The following is a 21900-nucleotide window of genomic DNA, read 5'->3' on the forward strand; positions in this document are numbered from 1 at the left end:
CCATGGGGACCCCTCTTCTCTACCTGAAATCCCTCCTGAGGCTCCCTCGCACCCCGGTCACCCACCACAGGCCCCGGGCTCACGCTGCCAGGCTCTCCTTTATTCTGGGTTGCTCAGGGATGGGGTCCAAGAATAAAGGCGTCCCCAAGGCCAGCAGGGGAGAGGAGCACTGGCCTCCTACTGGTAAGGAATGATCCAGTGCTGGGAGGAGTAAGGTGCCTTCTGAGGGTGCCGAGGGTGTGCCCAAGTCCCCCCTTGCTCCACCAGTGGGAGCCGCACCGGTCCGAGCAGTTGGGTGACTCCGGTTTGAATTCCTCCTGAAGCGCTGGTGTTCTTTCTGCAGGGGCAAGGGGGGATAGGGGTGGGCGGGGCTGGCGTCTCCAAGATGCTGTATCAGTGCTCTCTCCTCGACCCCACTTATACCAACACCAGGAGGGGTAGCACTGAACAAGGCCCCACAAGACAGATAGGCAAGTGGAGGCCCGGGGCCCTCCAGGGCGAGCAGACCACCTGACTCCAATCCGATTAAGCCCAGGGTGCAAATGGGAGGATTTGGCAGGACTTCTGCAGGGAAAAGAGTTTTGAAGGGGAGGAAGCAAAAACGACCAGCAGGACTGCAGGAGGCAAGAAACCCACCCTCTCTGGTCAAGCCCCTGAGCCCCTAGGCCAGAGGAGACCCCAGGAGCTGCCTGGACCACATCAGAGGGTGGTAGGTGTGCCCGCCTCTCACCTGGCATCAATCTCCTTCTTCCTCTGTCTTCTTGAACGTGGCCAAAGCTTCCGCCAACACGCCGTCAGGATCTAGAATTTTGACCTGGAGGGAAGCAGCAGGGGTTGGTTTGAGGAGCATGGAAGGCCCAGGCTGCCAGCCTTTGGGGTGCTGCCTGCTTTGTGGGGTACTGCCAGCCTCCCTGGGGTCGCCCTGACTGAAAACAAAACCTTGTCTGTTTCCTGGCCGGGCTGGGCTCGGCCAGGCTGGGTGTGGCTGTGGGTGCTGTTTTGTCTCTCCCTGGGCTGCGTGTGGCCCCAGGATCCGGGAGAGCTTCCCACCTCAGGAATGGGGAACTGGGTGGGCTTGGGGGCCTCATCACGGCCAGAGTCAATCATTGTGCCACACTTGGCTATGTTGTCAACCCAGAGGCCTTCAAACAGCTGACCATGGTCCAGGTGGAAGAAGTGCCCCGACCCATTCTTCATGCCTCTCTGCCAGTTGCCTTCGTAGCGGTTCCCGTTCTCTGGGGGAAAGAACAGGGAGTCGGGGGTCTTGGCCCACAAAACCAGGCCAGACTACATATACTCGGGCTGGACCCTTGCCACTGCCAGGCTAGACATGCCCACCAGAAAGCCATAGAGCCCTGGGGTGTGAGCGACTTCCGGTTTCAGACCTGGTTCACATCTCACCTCCACTACCTCCCCAAACTTAGATGAGCACCATAGTTTCCTAGCTGTAAAAAATATAGTAATAATACTGACAGGCAATGTTTTTTCAGCACTTACTCTGTGCCTGGTTCCATGCTGTTTCTGACCTCACTTCTCACAAAAACAGTTCTGTGAAGGATGAAGGATTCCATTTTATACATGGAACTTGAAAAGCTCCAGGAATTTGACTGATTTGCACAAGGTCACAGAACTAGGAAGTGGCAGAGGCAGGGTTTCAAACCAAATCCTGTTCATATCAGGAGCCCCGGCTCTTAATCGGGAATCAATTCCACTTCCCATTGGATCTCGGTGGTGGTGGTGTAAAAATAATAATAAAGCCAACATGTCTCAGCTCAGACACTTACCAGCCGTGTGACCTTGAGCAAGTCACTGAACCATTTTGTCTCATTTCCTCATTTGTAAAACGGGGACAAGAGTAGCTCCTCACTCATAAAATTATTCTGAAGATTAAATGAGTCCATACACAGACAGGACCTAGAAGAGTATTGGATAAACTCTAGGTCAGAGGTCAGCAAACTTTTTCTGCAAAGGGGCAGATAGTGTTTTCGGCATCGCGGGCCATAGGGTCTCTGCTGCGCATGGTCAACTCTGCCATTGCAGCACAAAAGCAGCCCGTGGACAATACATAACTGAACGAGCACATCTGTGTGCCAATAAAACTTTATTTACAAAACACGTGTTGGGCTGGATTTGGCCAATAGTTTGCTGAGCCCATACAAGGATGTACTGATACTGAGCACTTACTATTCCGTGTCATGCTAAGCATTTTACAAATAAAAACCTCATTTAACCTTCACAATAACTCTAGTTAAGCTTTATTTTTTCCTTACTTTACAGTTGAGAAAACTGAAGCATAGAGAGTGTAAGGAAATTAATTGCCCAAGGTCCCACAATTAGTAAGAGCTTGAGCTAGAATTTGAACCCAGGCTGGCCGGCTCCAGAGTCCAAGCCTTAGAAACGGCGCACTTAGAGCTCCGTCACTGTGCGGGCCACAGAAGGTGCTCAATGAAAGCAGGCTATTACTACTAGGAGATGCACACTGAAATCAGGCACGGAGGCGGGTGCACGGGGCATTGAGAATGACAGAGTGGCTGCCCTTAACCCTCCCCAGCTGCCCAATGCCTTGGTTTAGTCAAATCTCTTTGGAGGGACTTCCCTGGTGGCACAGTGGTTAAGAATCCGCCTGCCAGTGCAGGGGACACGGGTTCGAGCCCTGGTCTGGGAAGATCCCGCATGCCACGGAGCAACTAAGCCCATGTGCCACAACTACTGAAGCCTGCGTGCTTAGAGCCCGTGCTCTGCAACAAGAGAAGCCACCGCAATGAGAAGCCCATGCACAGCAACAAAGAGTAGCACCTGCTCGCCGCAACCAGAGAAAGCCGGCTCACAGCAACGAAAACCCAACGCAGCCAAAAAAAAAAAAAATCTCCTTGGAAGTTGGAATCTTGAGTTTTCAGGAGACTGGGCTCTGGTTTGTGTCCTCACCAAGAGTATCTACTTACTACATGGCAGGCCCTGGGGAAACAGTGGGGAACAAAACAGACACATTCCCAGTCCTTCTGCAGGCTCACAGTCAAGAGGGACAATGATACTAGCTTTATCGACAGCCTACTACGTGCCAGGCCCTGTTCTAAGCACTTTACACAGACTCCCTCATCTAATCCTCCCCATAGCCCTATGAAGTGGGTACTGCCATTATTCCTATTTTACAGGAGAGGAAACTGAGGCACAGAGATGCAAAGTAGTTCGCCCAAGATTATACACCTAGTTCTAAGAAGCAAAGGAAGCAAGTGCTGAGAATAATGAGAAGAATGTGCTTTAGGTGGAATGTACAAATGCAAAGATCTGGGGGAATCTTCTTTTTTTTTTTTTAATATTTATTTATTTGGCTGCACCAGGTCTTAGTTGCGGCACGTGGGATCTTCCTTGAGGCATGCAGGATCTTTTAGTTGCAGCATGTGGGATCTAGTTCCCTGACCAGGGATCAAACCCAGGCCCCCTGCATTGGGAGCGTGGAGTCTTAGCTACTGGACCACCAGGGAAGTCCCTGTGGGAATCTTCTTTCTATTCCAGGAAGAGGGAACAGCAGTGCAAGGGCCCTGAGGCCGAAAGTGGGAGGAATTGAAAGAAAGTTAGTATGGCCAAAAAGAAGGGAGTCCAGGGGAAGAGGGGAGGTGAAACTGGAGTGGTGAGCAGGGCCAGATCATGCTGGGCCCCACAGACCACAGTCAGGCCTCTGAACTCAGTCTGAGGGCAATAGGGAGCTATGGAAAGGTTGAAAGCAAGGCAGTGACAAGGTCCAATATATGAAAAGCTCGCTCTGGTTGCTTTGTAGAGAATGGATTAAGTCCTGATACAAATGCGAGCTTCTCAGAACTCTTTCCTCTGCCTGGGAACGTTCTTCCCCAGCGCAATACATATCCCGCTTCCTCTCCTCCTTCCATTCTCCATTCAAACAACACCTCTTCAGGGAGGCGTTCTCTGACCGTAGCCAATCTAAACAGCCCTGACCCCAACTCCTTTGTCATTCTCCAACACGTCTTCCTGTTTTCAAGGGGAATTCCTTAGCACTTCTGACCTCAGAACAGACTGCGTAACCTTGAGCAAATGACTTAACCTCTCTGTGCCTTTGTTCAGTTGTAAAGTGCGGATGATGAGAGCACCTATCTTATAGGATTGCATTGTGGATTAAATGAGCTCAGGGCTGTACTAGTGTAGGCTATGATAATTACGACCATAAGACAATGTCTTAATTGTTTATATTTATTGTTAGGCTCCCCTTTTAGAGTATAAACTTCCTGAGGGCAAGGACCGGGTCCTGTCATTCACCTTAACCCAGCCCGGACAGGGCTATGCGGGGGGTGGGGGGCTTGGCCTGATGGGGCGTGGCCATGCAGGGCCCAGAGGAGTGTGACTTGAGGGCGTGGTCGGGTGGGCGTGATCAACAGGCCATTGGGGGTGGGGCTAAGCACTCACTCAGGCGTAACATGCCCTCCCCTTCTGGCTTGTCCTTGCACCACTGGCCCTCGTAGATGTCTCCGTTGCTGTAGTACATGCGGCCCCATCCGCTGCGCTGGTTGCCACACCAGTCACCCTCGTAATACTCCTTGGGTCCGAAAAACTGGATCCCATAGCCCTGAAAGCACAAAGGTGTCCTTGTTCACGACGTCCCACACCACTAGGAACTCCCACCATCCTCCCTGGCACCCAAGCCACACACCTGGGCTTCTCCCCTGCTTCCTCCCCCAGCCCTACATCCAAGCTGACGGTCGTGTATCGAAGAATCTCCCAGGCTGTCCATTCTCCTCTGTCCTTGTGCTACCGCCTTCCTGCACCCACCATCATTTCACCCCTTCTCACTGGTCTTCCTCCTCCACTCTACCGTTCTCCCCTGACCCCATGCATCTGCCATACAGCTCCTAGGAGGATCTTTACGTCGTCTATCCGATCACATTTGCCCTGTCTCCCCAACTCTGATTTGACCCTATTAAAAGTCGCAGATGCCTGACAATCAGATCAAAGCTACGGACTTTCTCCCCAGAAAAATGGACATAAGCACTTATCATGCAGCCGCAGAGAATCACCACAAACTCCCCGCAGATCACACCTAAAGAGGTTGGGTTATGCAGCCCAAGTCTACTCTTCAAAATCCTGATCCCCTACATAACCTTCAAGGCTTCACTCCCACCCCTGTGGGCAGACACACCTTGCTGTTTATTATATCCTTCCTTTTGCTATTTCCTCTTCTCCTTTTTTACTCCCTAACTCCTTGCATCTTACGGTGTCACCTTCTACAGGAAGCCTGCCCTGAATTCTCAATGAACTGCCTCTGGACTTTCTGTAAAAACCTCTATCCTAGCACCATATTATATGTAAAATATTTATTTTGGGAGCTTTATCCCCACTGGCCAATAAACATTTTGAGAGTAGAGATCATGAAATGCTGGGCTCTACAACTTGCCAGTGGTGTGACCCCAAGCAAGGGACTTCACCTTCTGCACCTTTCTGAGCTTGTTTCCTCATCAGTAAAACGGGAATAATAATAATGACGATGATGATGATGTTGTTGTTGATGTGAGAGTTTACAATATATCATGTTCCAGGGTTACAGTAGCTGCTGTTCGATAGCAATACTGTATTATTATCTGTCTCCATGACCTATGGTGAGGATTCAGGTGTTTACGGGTTGGGGGCATGCCTCTGGCTGGTTTCTATCCCTCAGGACCTTCCTCTCTTGGCCAAGGGTGTGGCCCCTGCTTTCTTTCTTGCTCCCACTCTTCCAAACCCCCGCTGCCACCTCTTATCCAGTCCCAACAGAAGGGGGGTTCTCAGAAAGGGATGCCAGGGGAAAAGAAAGCCAGGAAATGAGTGGGGAGGTTGGGAGGAGACTTTGGCCCCTCACAGCCTGGCTGGCTTCTTGTAGCCACAGGGTTTCATGGGCTCCTCCCTGGGCCCTCTCCTCTTGCTTCCTGTTTCCTGGGTTTTGTTCTGAGAAGCCTTGATGTTCCCCCACCCCTTCCTTCTCCCACCCACACAGCAACCCTGTTCTCCTCCCCAAATCCCCCCACCCTTTTCTCCCAGGCCTCTCTGACTGCTCCCCCCCACCCCCCGCCCTCACACACACACACACACACACACAGCCTGCTTTCAGCCTGGCCCGCACCCCAGGGCATGATGGGAACCACTCACACATTTCTTATCGCCCTTCCACCAGCCTGAGTAGACTCTCCTGTACTTTCCGGTCTCTTGGTCAGAAACGCTGAGGGTGCCATAGCCATCTCTCTTCCCAAATTTCCAGTCCCCCTCATAGATGGCTCCATTCTTCCTCCAGACCTGTGTTCCTTTCCCTAGGGACACAAAGATGCGCCAACATGGTAGACACGGCTTTTATGGGGCTGGGGGTGCCGGGAGGCAGGTGCTGTGTCTGCCTGGGCCTCAGGGGCCCCTATACTGGACAATTCTCAAGAACTGGGTCAGGGTCTGTGCCTGGTCTCTAGACCCCCAGCATCCAGGAAAACCCCCAAAAAGTTCTATTTCTACAGCCCTTTGCCCTGAAGCCAAACTGACATAGCAGACCCCAAGTAGAAATCTGCCCCTTCAATGTTTCAGCTTCATCTTTTTTTTTTTAATTTTAATTTTAATTTATTTATTTTTGGTTGCATTGGGTCTTGGTTGCTGTGCGCAGGCTTTCTGTAGTTGCAGCGAGCGGGGGCGACTCTTCGTTGCGGTGCGCGGGCTTCTCATTGCGGTGGCTTCTTTTGTGCGGAGCACGGGCTCTAGGCGTGCGGGCTTCAGTACTTGTAGCACACGGGCTTAGTAGTTGTGGCTCGCGGGCTCTAGCGCAGGCTCAGTAGTTGTGGCGCATGGGCTTAGTTGCTCCGCGGCATGTGGGATCTTCCCGGACAAGGGCTTGAACCCGTGTCCCTTGCATTAGCAGGTGGATTCTTAACCATTGCGCCACCAGGGAAGTCCCAAGCTTCATCTTTTAATAATACTGAATGGATACACCAGGTGGTCAGGATTTTTAGAAAATGTTCTGCATATTTCTTCAGTTCTCCTGAACACACATGGAGACCCATCTCCTACTACTCCAACCCTTCTGTGTCCTCCACTCCCATTTTCCATTCTGCCCTCCAACCACTGTGGTTTCCATGCTGTTCTTGGAACCCACCTGTTATGCTTTCGCCTCAGGGCTTTTGTACCTGCTTCTCCTTTAGCCTGGAAAACTCTTCCCTCTATATTTGCTCACTCCCTACCTCCTGCAAGTCTTTGCTGAAATCTCATTTTCTCAATGAGGCCTACCCTGACCATCCCGTTTAAAATTATTCCATATAAGCTTCTTTTAATCCCTTACCTTGTTCTGTTTCTTTCCATATCACTTGTCAGCTCTTAACATAATAGATAATTCACTTTTTTATCATTTATTGTCTATTGTCTGTCTCTTCCAGGAGAATGTACACTCCACAAGAGCACAGACTGGTCTGTTCTGTTCACTGCTCTATATCCAGCATGGAAGAACAGTGTCTGGCATGTTGTAGGTGACCAATATTTGTTGAACAAAGAGATGAATACAATATTTGCGGAGTACCTATGCACACCAACACATGTCTTGGTCCTTGGTAGCTCAGGAACAAATCCAACATTGTCCCTGTGAGCTTTTTGATCTAGTGCAAGTAACTTAACTCTCTGGGCCTCAGGTTCCTCGTCTGTAAAATGGGGATAAGAATATCTCATGGGGTTGTTCTGTTCACTAAATTCATTAATATATGTAGAACACTTAGGACAATGCCTGCAAATAGAAAAGATGATATCAATGATTTTTGCCTTTGAGGTAGGGTCCAGTCACATTGCAGGGGATGAAGGGTTGTTTACATCTGTCCTTCTTCTAGTTTATTTCCTTTGGGGACACAGCCCTCCCTCTCAGTCCTTGAGGTTTGCATGGGGCTGACTTCTCCTCCTGGCAAGCCTAGACAATCAGTGTATTCTATCCACCTAGGCCTCTGTGATTGGTTCAGTGAAGGGCATGTGACCAAGTTGGTCCAATGAGACTGTTTGTCTCCCAGATGAAGGCAGAACTTACCAAGGCCTAAGAGGCCCTATGTGATTCGCCCTCCTAACCTGCCCCTTTCTCCCCTCCTTCTCTGTGTTCCAGCCCACTGGTTTCCAGTCCGTTCCTTGAACAAGAGGTAATAGTGAAAAACATCCCCCCATCTCTGATTCCACTATCTAGAAGACATGCTCCCCCCTGCCTGGCTAATCATTTTCATCCTCTGGACTCGGCTCAAACATGTTCTCATGGCTCCTTTCATGGCTTCTCTCTGGTCCCCTTTACATCCTGATGATACCACTTTTAGCTGTGTGGCCTTGAGTAAGTCACTTCCTCTCTCTGAGCCCCAGTTTCCTCATCTGTAAAATGGGACATTACCTACTGTGAAGGTTGTCAGTGAGACTGGAAGGACCCTGAGTGTTGGGATTATTCCAGATGCCCAGGATAGGGCCTGGCACAGACTAGGAGCACAATGAGTATGCTCATGGGTAACCACTGGGGACACCCTATCCTGGCCCTGAATGACTGCTCTCTGGACTGCTTCCAGCCTGCTTATACTACAGCAACCCACTTCAGCTTGGTTGAAAGGTGAGTCAAGAGAGGGGGCATTGGACCTGGGTTCTCTGACAGATCTGCTTTCTGCAGCCCCAGCCCCATCAGCTCTATGCCTCCAGGGTCTGAGGGGAGGCAGGACTCACACAGGAGGGCTCAGAGGGCCACACCAGCCCACAAGGTCATATCACAGGTAGGGCAGCCAAGTCCAGAGAATGGGAAATGACTTACCCAAAGTCACACAGCTACTCAGTAATAGAGCCAGGCTCAGAACTTCAGGGTCCTGACTCCTAGTCCAGGGTTCTGTCCACACCACAGGCTGCCCACAAGGATTGAAACATGCAGGCAGACATCTTTAACCACACATAGAGCTCCAAGCAGCTGCTTAAACCCTGGCCTTTAAGTCAGTGCTGAGGGTGGGTGTTGTGTTACACACTGGGTGAGGTCAACTTTGGGGGCCTTCTTGGACAAGGAAGCTCTGAGTAGTGATTCCTGCCATGGTCAGCCCTCTGAGAACACTCCAGAAGTTCCTTTCTGCACAGACCCTTGGCTAAATACTTGATAGATGTCAGCTCTTAACAGATAGGTATTATTCCCATTTTACAGATGGGGAGACTGGGGCTCAGAGTAGTGTAGTTGATCTCTCAAGGTCATAGTTACTGGAGCTGAGATTCTGACCCAGCTTTATGGACTCAAGCACTTAACGCAGGAAGGTAGGAGAGAAGAATGGTTAAGAGCAGAGAATCTGAAATTGCAAGACTGGACTGAGAAGCCATAACAACTTTTTTGAATAAAAACTATTTTTTTTCTTCAGGGCTTAGTTTGTATCACAAAGAACCCCGTATTCCCTGCTAGTTAAACTGAGCCCAGCCCAGTTAAAGTCAGAGCCCCAGCCACTTGGGGTGGGGGGTGGAAGTATAGGGGGTGGAAGTATAGGGGGTGGGGGATGGCGGGTGTCCTCCCTCGCCCCCTACTGGTTTGAAGGGCTGAGTTTGAAGACCAGAATCCCAGTTGCAAGCTGCTTTCTGGGGGCCACCTTTTCCTCCTGCTAGCCAGCCCCATGCTTAGCCCAGGTGTCAGAGGTAGAGAATGAGCTGGTGTCCTGAGAGTCCCGGCTGAGGCTGCGGCTGGTGCCTAAAGACTGCTTTGTCGCCTACTGGTCCCTTTGCTCAGTTGAAGCCAGGGCCGAGCTGGGTTCCAGAGCCCCAGCAGGAGGAGGCCCCTGGTTGGTCCAAGTCGGCATTCACTCCTCAGAGATACATGTTATATCCCCAGCGAGCTATGCAAGCTGCTTCCTTGGCCCCGGTTGCCCACCATGGCCCAGACCCCATACTCACCGCCTGAGCCCCCGAAGGTCCCCCACTTACCATGTTTCATGTTGTCCTTCCACTTGCCCACATAGTGATCACCATTGACAGCGAACACCTGGTGCCTCAGTCCGTTCTTCTGGGCCTTCTGGTCCCACGCCTTCCACAGGGGCTCCGACTTTGGCGGGCACTTGGAGATAGGCATGTTGGCTGCTTCTGTGGGCCAGAGGGTGCTGGCAAAGGGTTAGGGACATCGGGGGCTCAGTTTGCCGTAAGTAATACCAGGATCCTGGGGCTTCCCAGGGAGACACTTGTCTGAGGTCAAGTGGGATGAGTCATGTGTGTTCTGAGTCCCCAGGGCAGATGAGCAGCCCCTGGGGGGTATCCTTTTGTGCTGGACTGACCCTCGGAGGCTCTCTCTTCCCTTGCCTCTCCAGGGGCCCCTTGGGGCGGGGGATCTGATGGCACAATTGCTTGGGATGGGAACCCAGGGAAACCAACAGAGCAGAGGGGTTTGTGATGACATCAGGAAGAAGCTGCCCCGGGGGAGAGGGTGAAAGTCACATATTTAATAACCAGTATGACCAACCAGAGTGGATGCTGGCCTGGAGCCCTCAGTCGTGAGCACTACAACCCACTCTGGGGAGTTGGGGCCTAGCCAGGCCACTCTGTCTGGGCTGTCAGACAGCCGTGATGGCACAGCCCACAGGGGCACCCCCGCTACCACCACTGGCTCAACACCCAACACTTTAGCCCCCGGGGTCCTGCCCCCTATGCCTGGTGGACAGGATGGTAGAAAAGCCTAGGGGCTGGCTTTGCAGGAGTTTGTGAGCTGTCAGGAGAGCCCATCAACTAAAGAGACTGCCTCTTGGGAGACCCCCTGTACCGGTTTGCCCAGAACTGAGGGGTTTCCTAGGACACTGGACTTTCAGTGCTAAAGCTGGGACAGTCCCAGGCACACCAGGATGGTTGATCACCCTCTACCTCTGACCTCTGCCTTCTGCCTAGGTACTCTTCCTGTCTGCCTGGTTAGGTTTTTTTCATCAGACCAGGGCTCTCCTCCCCACCCTGCCTGGTGGGGTTGCAGAGAGACTTTGGGTCTCTCCCCAGACTGGAAGCCCCCCATCTATGCTCTTCATGTCCCCAGGATCTCCAGTGCAGACATTCTTGTCTATTTGTCTGTCTCCAGGGGACTTGTGCAAGGTGATAAAGATGGTCTCCAAATCTGGGGATCCCTGTTTCCCCTCAGCAGGTACCATCTATCCTGCTCCATAGATGGGAAATACACACACACACTCAAGCAGTGCTAGCAGCCAAGGATGGGGGGTGGGGGAGTGGAGGGATGGGGGAATGAGGGGATGGTGGTGGGGGACTAGAGTGAACTATTTAACCATCAGCAGGCAGAGGTCTTTTTTGGTTTTGGTTTTGTTTGCCGCACTGCATGGCCAGCGGAATCTTAGTTCCCCCACCAGGGATTGAACCCAGGCCCCCTGCAGTGGAAGCACGAAGTCCTAACAACTGGACTGCCAGGGAATTCCCAGGCAGTGGTATTGACCAATGAGAATGACCTCAGGGCTGAGCAGGTTTCAGGAGATCTTGGTGTCCCAGGCATCCACCCACCCAGGACCAGCGTCACAGGTGTGCAACCTCAACAGTTGCACAGGGCCTGGTCCTTAGAGGGGCATGTACCTGGTCTCGGCTCTGTCGCTGTTTTGAAATTCTTAATACTTTATGAGCTACTGCCTCACATTTTCATTTTGCACTGGGCCCTGCTTATCAAGGAGTTCCCTGTAGGGCCACAGCAGGGGCCTCAGTGATTCTGACTAAGCTGGCCAACTGTACTGGCTAGTACATATTTTGACAATCATGCCTAGGAATTGGGAAAGTCACTCCAGGCAAGGAAAACAGCCAGGGTGAAAACTGGGCAGAGGGAAACAGTCTTATGTCCTAAATTTAATGTTTTTCTTTTTTGTCCCATTTGCATGTACCATGTGTACTATGATTCATCTTTATATTGAAGTTAATTCACTTAAAAAATCAATACATTTATCCAAGAAAGATTTTGCAAACATTACTTAAGTCTTAGCTAGACACTGGGGCTTACAGTTGAGATTAGCAAATGTTCAGAAAGGTGTTGTTAATGCCATATTAGCCCCAAACTGACACTTTCTCCTTGGCTTACTCAGAACTGTAAGAGAACCCAGAATCTAATAACTTTCTTACGATGTCATTGGTGATACTTAATGCTTCATCAGTGTAACTCATCCTCTGTCCCACACTTTCAGGAACGTAGATTCTACCCTAGAGGAGGTTGTGGTCTTAATACATAGAGCTCCTGATAGGAAAAGAAAGCTTTGGGGAATTCCCTGGCGGTCCAGTGGTTAGGACTAGGCGTTTTCACTGCCAGGGCGCGAGTTAGATCGTGGCCGCAAGCCACGCTGCGCGGCCAGAAAAAAAAAAAAAAAAAAGGGAAAGAAAGCTTTGCCACTCGGTGCGCGTACTCTACTCGTGTTGTTTTCATACTGAATAACAATAATTACCACCATGGAAGGTGGAAGGAGCAGGGCCCAGGCGGCTGGGGGTCAGTCGCTAGCCCGCGCCTCGTCACACCTACGCCGGCTCACCTGCGCTCTCCTGCGGGGCGGATCCTGCATCTGGAGTCCTGGGCCGAGAGCGGTGGAGTCGCCGCCCGCAGCCTCCAACCTCAATCGTCGTCCGCATCGCGCGTTCCGGCGTCCCAAGCCGGGCCGGGGTCGCTATGGCAACGCGGGGCCCCAGCAAAACCAGCCGGCAGGTCCCGCCCCTTCCTGCGGAGACTCTGAGCTCGGGGCCGCGTGTAGGGAAGGCTGCAGATCCTCCTGCGACGAGGAAGGACGTCTTCGGGCCTGCGGAGGTCGAGTACTGGCTGGTGCACCGGCCCGGTGGCCAAAGGCTGGTGGACGAGCCCGGGAGACCTGATATCCGCGGAGCTTGGGCCACGGTGTGCCCCGGGAGGTTACTGCCCTCCCCACCCCCGCTTCCCTCCCGTCCCGGTTTCCCCAGAGCAAATACCACGCCCGATGCTGGCAGGAAAGTGTCAAAGGCTTTTCTGCCTTGTTGCAAAGACAAAGGGGCAAAATTAAAGGGAAAGCCAACATTACACCTGTTCTTTGTTTTGTGATGGTTTATTAGACTCCTCTGAGAATCTGAGGGAAGCTATATTGCCCCTCCACCCCGAAGATGCATCCGATTTACATAGACACAAGTCGGCCGAAGTCATTCCTCAGCTCACTTCCCTACAGTGGCTCCCCTGACCACTCAGAGTAAAAGCCACAGTGCCTAGTGTCTTCAAAGCCCTGTGTCATTTGCCCACCTCCCTCCCCCTTCCTCTCTGAGTTTGTCCCCTACTCTGTGCGCCCAGTCCCACTCTGCTCTAGCCTCACACTTGCTTCCTTGTGGTTCCTGGAAAATGCTAGGCGTGTTCCTGCCTCAGGGCCTTTGCCTCTTCTGTGCCCTCTGCCTGGCCATCTCTTCCTCCAAATAGCGGCCTGAATCACGCCCTGCCCTCCAGGGCTTTATTCAAATCACCTCAGTACGGAGTTTCTGGACCACCCTATTTAAAATTGGAATCTCCATATATACTTTCTGAAATGTTTTCCTCTTTCCCAACCTCATTCCTGTTTCATGTTCTCTGTAGCACTACACGCACACACACACACACCCCTTATTTATTGTCTGTCTCTTTGAAGGCAAAAAAAAACAATTTTTTTTTTTTTGGCTGTGCCAGGCCGTTTGCAGGGATCTTACCCAACCAAGGATCATTGAACCCGTTCCCCCTGCAGTGGAGGCGTGAAGCCCTAACCACTGGACAGCCAGGGAATTCCCAGAATATTTGTTGAGGTATAATTTTTGCTCTAGAGTTCCCCGCAGGATCAGGCTGTATTCACTTGGCTTCTTCACTTACTTTCCCCCGTCTATTAGCCAGTTTCTACTGGAAGCAGTTCCTTAACAAATCATATAAATATTATATATACATTTTTTCTTTTTTACAAAACTGGAGCCAACTAGTGACCACAGAAGAAACACAACGGACCCAGAGAATGGTACAGCTTTTCCATGATGAAATACATTCAAGAACATCATTTTAACACCTGAATAGTTTCTTCACCAGTCTCCTGGTGATGGGCATCAGATTTATTGCCAATGTTCCCCATTATAAATGTTGATCTGATGAATGTCCTTCCGTTTAAATGTGGTTATGCATTGCAGCTTATTTCCTTAGGAAAGATTCCTAGAGACAGAATTGTGGGTCAAAGGGTGTGAGCATTTTTGAACTCTTGATATACGTCACCAAATTGCCCTCCTGAAAGATTGTATCAGTTCCATACACAGAATAGAAGAGTGTCTGTTTTTTCCCCCATCTTTACCCTTTGCCCACATTGAGTATTATTTTTAAAGCTCTTTACCCATCTCATAGAAAAAAGTCTTGTTCTGATGGCTTGTCTTTGATTACCAGTGGGCTCCCCTTCACTGCTTTGCTCTTCACTCCCACTGGAATGGGAATTTTGCTCTAATTTCCACACATATCACATCATTTGTAGTTAATTTGTTGGGTGTCTCTCTGTCTCATTAGAAGGTACTTGACATAGAACTTATACAATGTATCTTAATGCCTTATCCAAGGTTCCTTTGGTTTCAGGTAGAGAACCATCTCACACTATCTAATTAAGGAAATTTATTAAGGATACAAGAGTGTTGGAAAGCTGTCAACAGCAAAACCATTCTCTCTCTCTCTCTCTCTACATGTCTCCTTCTTCTTTCTCATTCTGCCAATCAGCTTTCTCATGCTCATGGTCCCACCTCGGTTCGGTTCCAAACACTCACAGAAATTAATTGGTTCTTTCCAAATTCCAATCCCAAATTCATGACTGGCTCACCTAGGGTCCGGAGTCTGCCCAGGGCCAGTCATGGCGCAGATGCTGTGGTTCTCCTCAAGGCATTCTCCTCTCCTACTCAGGTACCTGGCCAGCTGTTCCAGCAGGTTCTATCCTGGTGCAAACTATCCCTGTGCTGTGGCTTTGTCCAGAGCTGCCCTGCCACCCGCTGAGTGGCACCTCAATGGTCTAGTTTTCTCTCTCCCAAGGCCAGGCTAAGACACAGCCTCAAGCCTCAGTCCCACCCCTCCAAGAAGCCCTTTTACAACCACGAATCAAACCCTGGCTCAGGGGAAGCAAGGACTGTCCCCTAGAGAAGAATCTGGGGTAGGTTAACGTTTATCTGCCTCTGCAGGCAATCTGGATGGACAGGTTACAAATCTATGAGATTATTCTCCTTATGGAGTCAGAATTTGGTAGCATAACTCACAAAGTCCTGAGTAGGTGCTATGGACTGGCCACTCCTTAATACCGAAGTGCCAGGAACATCAAGCTTGAGGTCTTCTGTCCCATACACCCTTCTGATAATTACTTGCCAGATTTGAATGGCTAGAATTGGGACTTCCCTGCTGGCCCAGTTGTTAAGACTCCATGTTTCCACTGCAGGGGGCGTGGGTTTGATCCCTGGTCGGGGAATTAAGATCCCGCATGCTGCGCTTGACATGGCCAAAAACAAACCAGAAAAAAAAGGTAGTCAGTTTTGAATGGCTAGAATTTAGCTGGGCTCCTCTCAAGGACCTTGTTTACAGCTTGGGATGAAGGGAGTTCTCCTGTGTAGTCTGGGGTGAGAGGGACTCCTCCACACACCCACAGATAAACATTCCCTTGGGGAGGCATATACTTTCCTGGGCACAGAGCTTTGGCTAGAAGCCCGGATGCTCCACCCCGGCAAGAAATCCCAAGGTTCTGTCTAATGCTTACTGAGTTGTCAACTCCAGGGGCCGACATTCACACTGTAGTCTGTTCCTGAGAGCACTGTCTAAATAAAACGAGAATGGGGCCTTCTGGAGCTGAGCTATCTGGGTCTCAGCCTTCCCAGAAGTGGCAGAAAGGACCCACCTGGAGACCACCCAAATGTCCATCAAAAGATGAATGGATAGGGGAATCTCCTGGCAGTCCAGTGGTTAGGACTCGGTGCTTCCACTGCAGGGGGCCTGGGTTCGATTCCTGATTAGGGAACTAAGATCCCACAAGCCGAATGGCATGGCCAAAAAAAAAAAAAAGAATGGAATGGATAAAAAACGTCATCTATCCATACAGTGGAATATTATTCAGCCATAAAAAGGAATGAAATACTGACACAGGCTACAACATGGATGAACCTTGAAAACATTATGCTAAGTGAGAGAAGCCAGACACCAGACACAAAAGGTCATACATTGTTTGTTTCCATTCATATGAAATGTCCAGGATAGGCAAATCTATAGAGACAGAAAGTAGATTAGTGGTTACTTTGGGAAGGGGGAGGTGGGGAGATGGGAAGGTGATAGTTAAAGGGCAGGTTTGTTTGTTTGTTTGTTTTTTGCAGTGATGAAAATATTCTAAAACTGACTGTGATGAAGGATGCATAACTCTGTGAATATACTAAGAACCATCGAGTTGTACATTTTAAACCAGTGAATTGTATGGTGAATTCTCTCAATAAAGCTGTTTTAAAAAGTCTCCGGTGCAGAACGAGCGCCCTCTAGGGGCTCTCAGATGTCCAGAGAGAGTCACAGGCCACTTTTTTTTTTTTTTTTTTTGAGACTTCTGCTAAATTAAAAATCAGAGAAATGCCTAAAGAGGGTAACACAAAGTGCAGAAAATGTTATTTAAATTTTTACTGAAGTATAAAATACATACAGAAAAGTGGAAATATCCTCAGTGTATAGCTTGATAGATTTTTGCAAACTGAGCACACCATTCTTGTCACGACTGACTCTCTGGGACTGTCTCTCTCTTGGGAACAATGCCAAAAGTCTAAATTTGAGTCCCGTCGTATATATGAGGCCACTTTTTTTTTCTTTTGAGAGTTTATTGCAACTTTGGGAAATAAGTGGTAAACCATACGGTTTTAAAAAACAATATGTGGCTGCACTTAAATTCACATAAAAATAGCATTTTAAAAACGATAATGAAATTTAATCCTTTTACGCAGGTTAACAAAATGTATTACAAGAAAAACTAAACATTGGGTTTAACAAAAGCAATATTTTTAAAGTGGAACAATGAAAATATTTTTTCCAATTTTTTACAAATGGTCACCTCTGGGTCCATTTACCACACTAGGGGATCAAAGTTGTTCAAATACAGCTGTGCTCAACTGAGCCACTTACCTGCAGCACAGTAGTACTAGAAATCAATCCTAAGGTCAAGATGTAAGACCATAAGAGACTAGATCCTAAATGTTTTACAGCCTCCTCAGTAAGAGGTGCTTTTCCTTCCCCAAACAGAATGAGGTCACTTCTGAGTGACTCTATGGGACCCCTCTTTTCCTCTCCTTTCTCTTCTTCTTTCTTAATCTCTAGGGTTATGCCATCAAAGAATTTTATAAAAATAAAAATTCAATTCCTCAGTTGTACTAGCCACGTTCCAAGTATCCAGTAGGCACTTGTGGCAACTGGCTATCCTAGGGGACGGCACAGATACAGAACATTTCCTTTACCATAGAAAGTTCTATTGGACAGTGCTGCTTTCAGGGATGAGCTCTGATCTCTTGTTTTATCCCTTCCTTGCAAGGTTTCCTTTCACTGCCCACAGCTCCCCATCCTTTTTTTTTTTTAAGTTGGTCAAGGAAATGCTCTGTCAGAACCTAACATAATGTCTACCGGGATAAGCCAGTGGAAATTATGGTGTTGTTGTTAGGCAAAGAAATGCAGCTAATAAATCATCCCAAGGAAATATGCACAACCTCACCAGCAATTAAAGAAATGAAAGTTAAAATAACCCTGCCATGCATTACATACTGTCTAGACTAGAAAAATGTGTAAAAATGATGGACTGTGATATTGCCAACACTGTGGGGAAAAACGCACCATTACCCACCACTAGCCATCCTGGCAATTAGTTAAATCCTCCCGAAGAACCATCTGGAACCATGTTACAGAAACTATAAAGCTATTTTCTGACTAATTCCACTTAACGACTACTGACTACTATATATTTAATAGATAGCTGGTATGAGGCACAGTACTTGGTACTTTACAGAGTTTTTTAAAAAATGTACGCGTGTTTTCACACATTTCTATGAGGTAGGTAGGTAGTTTTACCTTCATTTTAAAAATCTGCAAACTCTTAGGTTCACAAAAGTTAAGGAAGATACCCAGAGTAAAAGAGCAAAATAAGTGGCTGAGCCAGGATTCAATCTTAGACTTTTTGACCTAGCAAGACCTGCTCAGAACACCACATTGCCTCCCATTTCAGAGAATTGCCTCCAAGGGAATGGTACAATTAGGGCGGGGAAATAAATTTACGCAAAAATATACATATTAAAGTAATTATTAACTATTACAACGGAAAAATTGGGAAATGCACACAGAAGACAATGTAAGCTGGGCCCGGTACACAGAAGGCTCTCAAAAAATTTTTTTTGAAAAAGCAATTCGGTGAAAAAGGTCTCTGGCCCTTTAAAAGTCAGAGGCGGGTAAAACAGAGAGAAAGGAGGCGGGTTAAAGAGCTGACGCGAGAAGCTGCTTGCCTTATTTAAATGAGCGTGCTTAAAGGCTTGCCCTCGTTCCTCGCCACGTTCCTCACTCAGTGCGCGTGCGCTGCCTTAACCCTGAGGCGGCTCTCGGCTCCTCCTGCCTATTTAGGTGGGCGGAGACAGTCGCGTGAGTTCCGTGGACCTGCCTTCTCCCGCCCAATTAACCAGCCCCGCCCCCCTCTTGCACATGCGCGTACTTCGGCACTAGACCAGGAGGTCTGTGAATGGCTCCAGGAGTTGCGCCTGCGCTGTGGACGCCTCTGCCGGAAGTGGGCGGGATCGTGTTCCAAAGCCGAAAGGGCGGAGGGAGAAAGCGCGGCAAGTGTGGCTGAATGGAAAACTGAATTTCGGGACCGCCCAAATACCCTGCTGCGGAATTACGGAACTTAGAAATGTAAGGCCAGAATGTGATCACTGGAACTTAATTTTCGATTTTAGAAAGGTTTTACAAGATTATTCTTTTTCACATGTGTGTTAAATAAAGGTTTTAGGGAGAAAGAATTTTCCCTGTTTTCTTTTTCCCCATGACTTTTTTTTTTTTTTTTCTCTTTTCTCTCCGCCGCACCGCGGGGCTTGTGGGATCTTAGTTCCCCCACTAGGGATGGAACCTGGGTCCCCTGCGGTGGAAGCGCAGACTCCTAACCACTGGACCGCCAGGGAAGTCCCCCCATGAATTCTTATATTCTAAAAGACTTCAGGACTCAATAAGGACACATTTGGGTGCCTATGTGCCAGGTTGAAAACAAGTATTATTTAAAAAAAAAAAAAAATAGAGCACACCTCGCCCACATAAAAGTAGGTCCTAGTCAGGATTCCCAGTCAGGAAATCATTAGGTAGAGACGTTGAATAAGAGCCAGAAAAGAAACAAGTCTGCATAGAGGTAAGTGTGATTTTGTGACGCAAAAGTTAGAAATGTTTTGGAAGTCCCCTGTGTCAGTTCATAAACTTGATTCCTTGTGGAAAACGTGTTATCTTTTTTATATGTACGTTGTGCTGGATACTGGAGATTCAAAGATGAATATAATTCAGCCCCTGCCCTTGACGAGTTCACACTCAGAAAGGAAGGACGGCAGGGTTCAGGGATACGAATACCCTGGGCAAGGTCCTGGAGGTAAGCATGATAGATAGTGTAGTGACTCCGGCCACTGTCTTGACCAAAGTGGAAGGATGGCCTCACACAACATGGGAGATCGTGTTGAACGCCCTATGAACAGAGTGGGGTAGACTGGGAGTGAGGAGGTCCAGATGCCAGGCTGAGGAAGGTTGGCTCCAAATCCAGTGGCCAGGAACCACTGTGTTTTCTTGAACTTGCTCTGCTGGCAGGGAATGAGGCAGAAGGTGACTTTTTGACCACAGTGATTGGTTGAACAGGGAGAAGTTGGGAAAACTCTAACAAAGTCTCAACCTGGCAGGCAGTAAAACCTCCCAAACTGCCAAGTTATGAATTCTCATTAAGGATGCAAACCATGAAAAGGAAAGGAAAGGTGATTCTTGGGTATCCTTAGGAAGTTGCTCAGACACTTACTGGGCTTTTCTCGTTTGGGTAGACACCTTCTCTTTAAGCTGTTTTCTCCTTGAGACATAGCATCTTAGAAGGGTCCCAAGCCAAGAATGGACCTGCCGTGAAAGGAATGAACTGTTTCATAGGTACCTCATAAAGAACAGAAAAATAATGAAAATGGCAAACAAGGAAACCCTTAAATGGACTCAAAATACACCAGTTAGTACAACCCTCCTCACAGGGGAGTCACACAGGGCCTCATGCTCAGAAGTGCCTTGTGCTTGGCTTAATGTTCTGCTGTCACTGTTTTGAAATTCTTAATAATTTTTATTTATTTTATTTATTTATTTATTATTTTTGGCTGCATTGGATCTTCGTTTTTGCGCGCGGGCTTTCTCTAGTTGTGGCGAGCGGGGGCTGCTCCTCGTTGCGGTGCACGGGCTTCCCACTGCGGTGGCTTTCTTGTTGCAGAGCACGGGCTCTAGGCGCGCAGGCTTCAGTAATTGTGGCATGCGGGCTCAGTAGTTGTGGCTTGCGGGCTCTAGAGCTCAGGCTCAGTAGTTGTGGCGCACGGGCTTAGTTGCTCCGCGGCATGTGGGATCTTCCCGGCCCAGGGCTCAAACCCGTGTCCCCTGCATTGGCAGGCGGATTCTTAACCACTGCACCACCAGGGAAGGCCCTACATTATTTTTTAAACTTAATACTTTAGTTGTTTTCTGCTTAAAAGTAATTCATGCTCAAATGATTATCCCTAAAATCAGGATAGTGGTTACCTTAGGGGAAGGGAGGGAGAAGGTTAGGATCAGGGAAGAGGGGTCTGGGGTTATCTAAGGTGATGGCAATGTCTTCTTTTTGTTGTTGTTGTTGGCAGTGTCTTATTCTTGACCTGGGTCTTAGTCACACAGATTCTCTTTATGATTACTGTTTAAACTGTACATATACAATTTATGCATGTTTCTGTATACATTATATGTCACCATAAAAAGGTAATATAGTCTCATTGTTGAAAACGTGGAAAGCAAATTTTTTTTTTTTACTAAAGATGAAGAATGTTGACATATTTCCACCACCCCGGCTCTGTGAGTAGTAGTTTTTCAGGTGAAAGAAAAAAGACTATTTGTGAATAAATCTTTTGTTGATTTTTGCCTTTTGTTGGAAGAAAAAGAAATTCTGTGAAGTTGCCAGCAGGTGGCGCAATTAAATAAGATTTAGTCTTTCAGGCTCAAAAGCAAACCAAACCAAAACCAAAAAGCAGCCAACACTTCCCCTGGTGATTGGAAAACATTTTGGTGAATTTCCCACTACCTACAATCTTCCTCCAGTATCCACCATTATACAAAAGAACCTGGTAAATATGGCTTCATTAGGGAATTGTCAGACCTAATTCTTCAAATGCATCGAAGACACTGGATGTTTTCTCTCTGTTGCTTGACAGAGGGCCTCCAAAATAACAGGGAAGGCTGGGACCCAGGATATAGGGCTTTTTGTGTCTGCAACAAATGAGGACAGCAAAGATGTCTAATAATAAATACATTCCTCAAATATCCTTAGATGGCTTTTGAGACGAATTAGGAAGTTCATTTTCTAAATCTTTATCAAGCACTTCCTTCCACTCACATCTCTTTGATAATGGCCACTGGAGGTTGGGTAAGTTTTCACATAAGAAAAAAAGACGTTTTAATCTGGACACCAAGCCAAAGAAAGAGATCAACGTTCTCATCATCCTTCTCATTAAGATACACTTATTTGGGGGACTTCCCTGGTGGTCTAGTGGTTAAGATGCCGCGCTCCCAATGCAGGGGGCCAGGGTTCAATCCCTGGTCAGGGAACTAGATCCCACACGCTGCAACTAAGACCCGGTGCAGCCAAATAAATAAATAAATATTTTAAAAAATAAAAGATTTATTTGGGGCAAGGTTGGCCTCAGGACTGGGGACAAGATGGTGGTGGCCATGGG

At 48.5% G+C, this 21900-nt stretch overlaps 1 protein-coding gene across 2 annotated transcripts; it reads right to left on the minus strand.

Annotated features, from left to right (window-relative positions):
• Nucleotides 1-92: 92 nt before the first annotated feature.
• MORN3 (MORN repeat containing 3) lies at nt 93-12578 on the minus strand. Of its 2 annotated transcripts, none has more exons than XM_061169210.1 (7): nt 12471-12578; nt 9907-10062; nt 6130-6287; nt 4417-4576; nt 1051-1235; nt 731-814; nt 93-337 (listed from the first exon to the last, which is right to left on the minus strand). In XM_061169210.1, the coding sequence occupies exons 1-6, from the start codon at nt 12565-12567 to the stop codon at nt 737-739; spliced, it is 834 nt and encodes a 277-aa protein (XP_061025193.1). In that variant the 5' UTR covers nt 12568-12578; the 3' UTR covers nt 93-337; nt 731-736. The 2 variants fall into 2 exon arrangements, with proteins under 2 accessions (XP_061025193.1, XP_061025194.1); XM_061169211.1 differs by having other exon boundaries at nt 9907-10079; nt 12471-12550.
• Nucleotides 12579-21900: the final 9322 nt, after the last annotated feature.

Source organism: Eubalaena glacialis, chromosome 15, assembly GCF_028564815.1.
Source record: "Eubalaena glacialis isolate mEubGla1 chromosome 15, mEubGla1.1.hap2.+ XY, whole genome shotgun sequence".
NCBI classification, from domain to species: Eukaryota; Metazoa; Chordata; class Mammalia; order Artiodactyla; family Balaenidae; genus Eubalaena; species Eubalaena glacialis.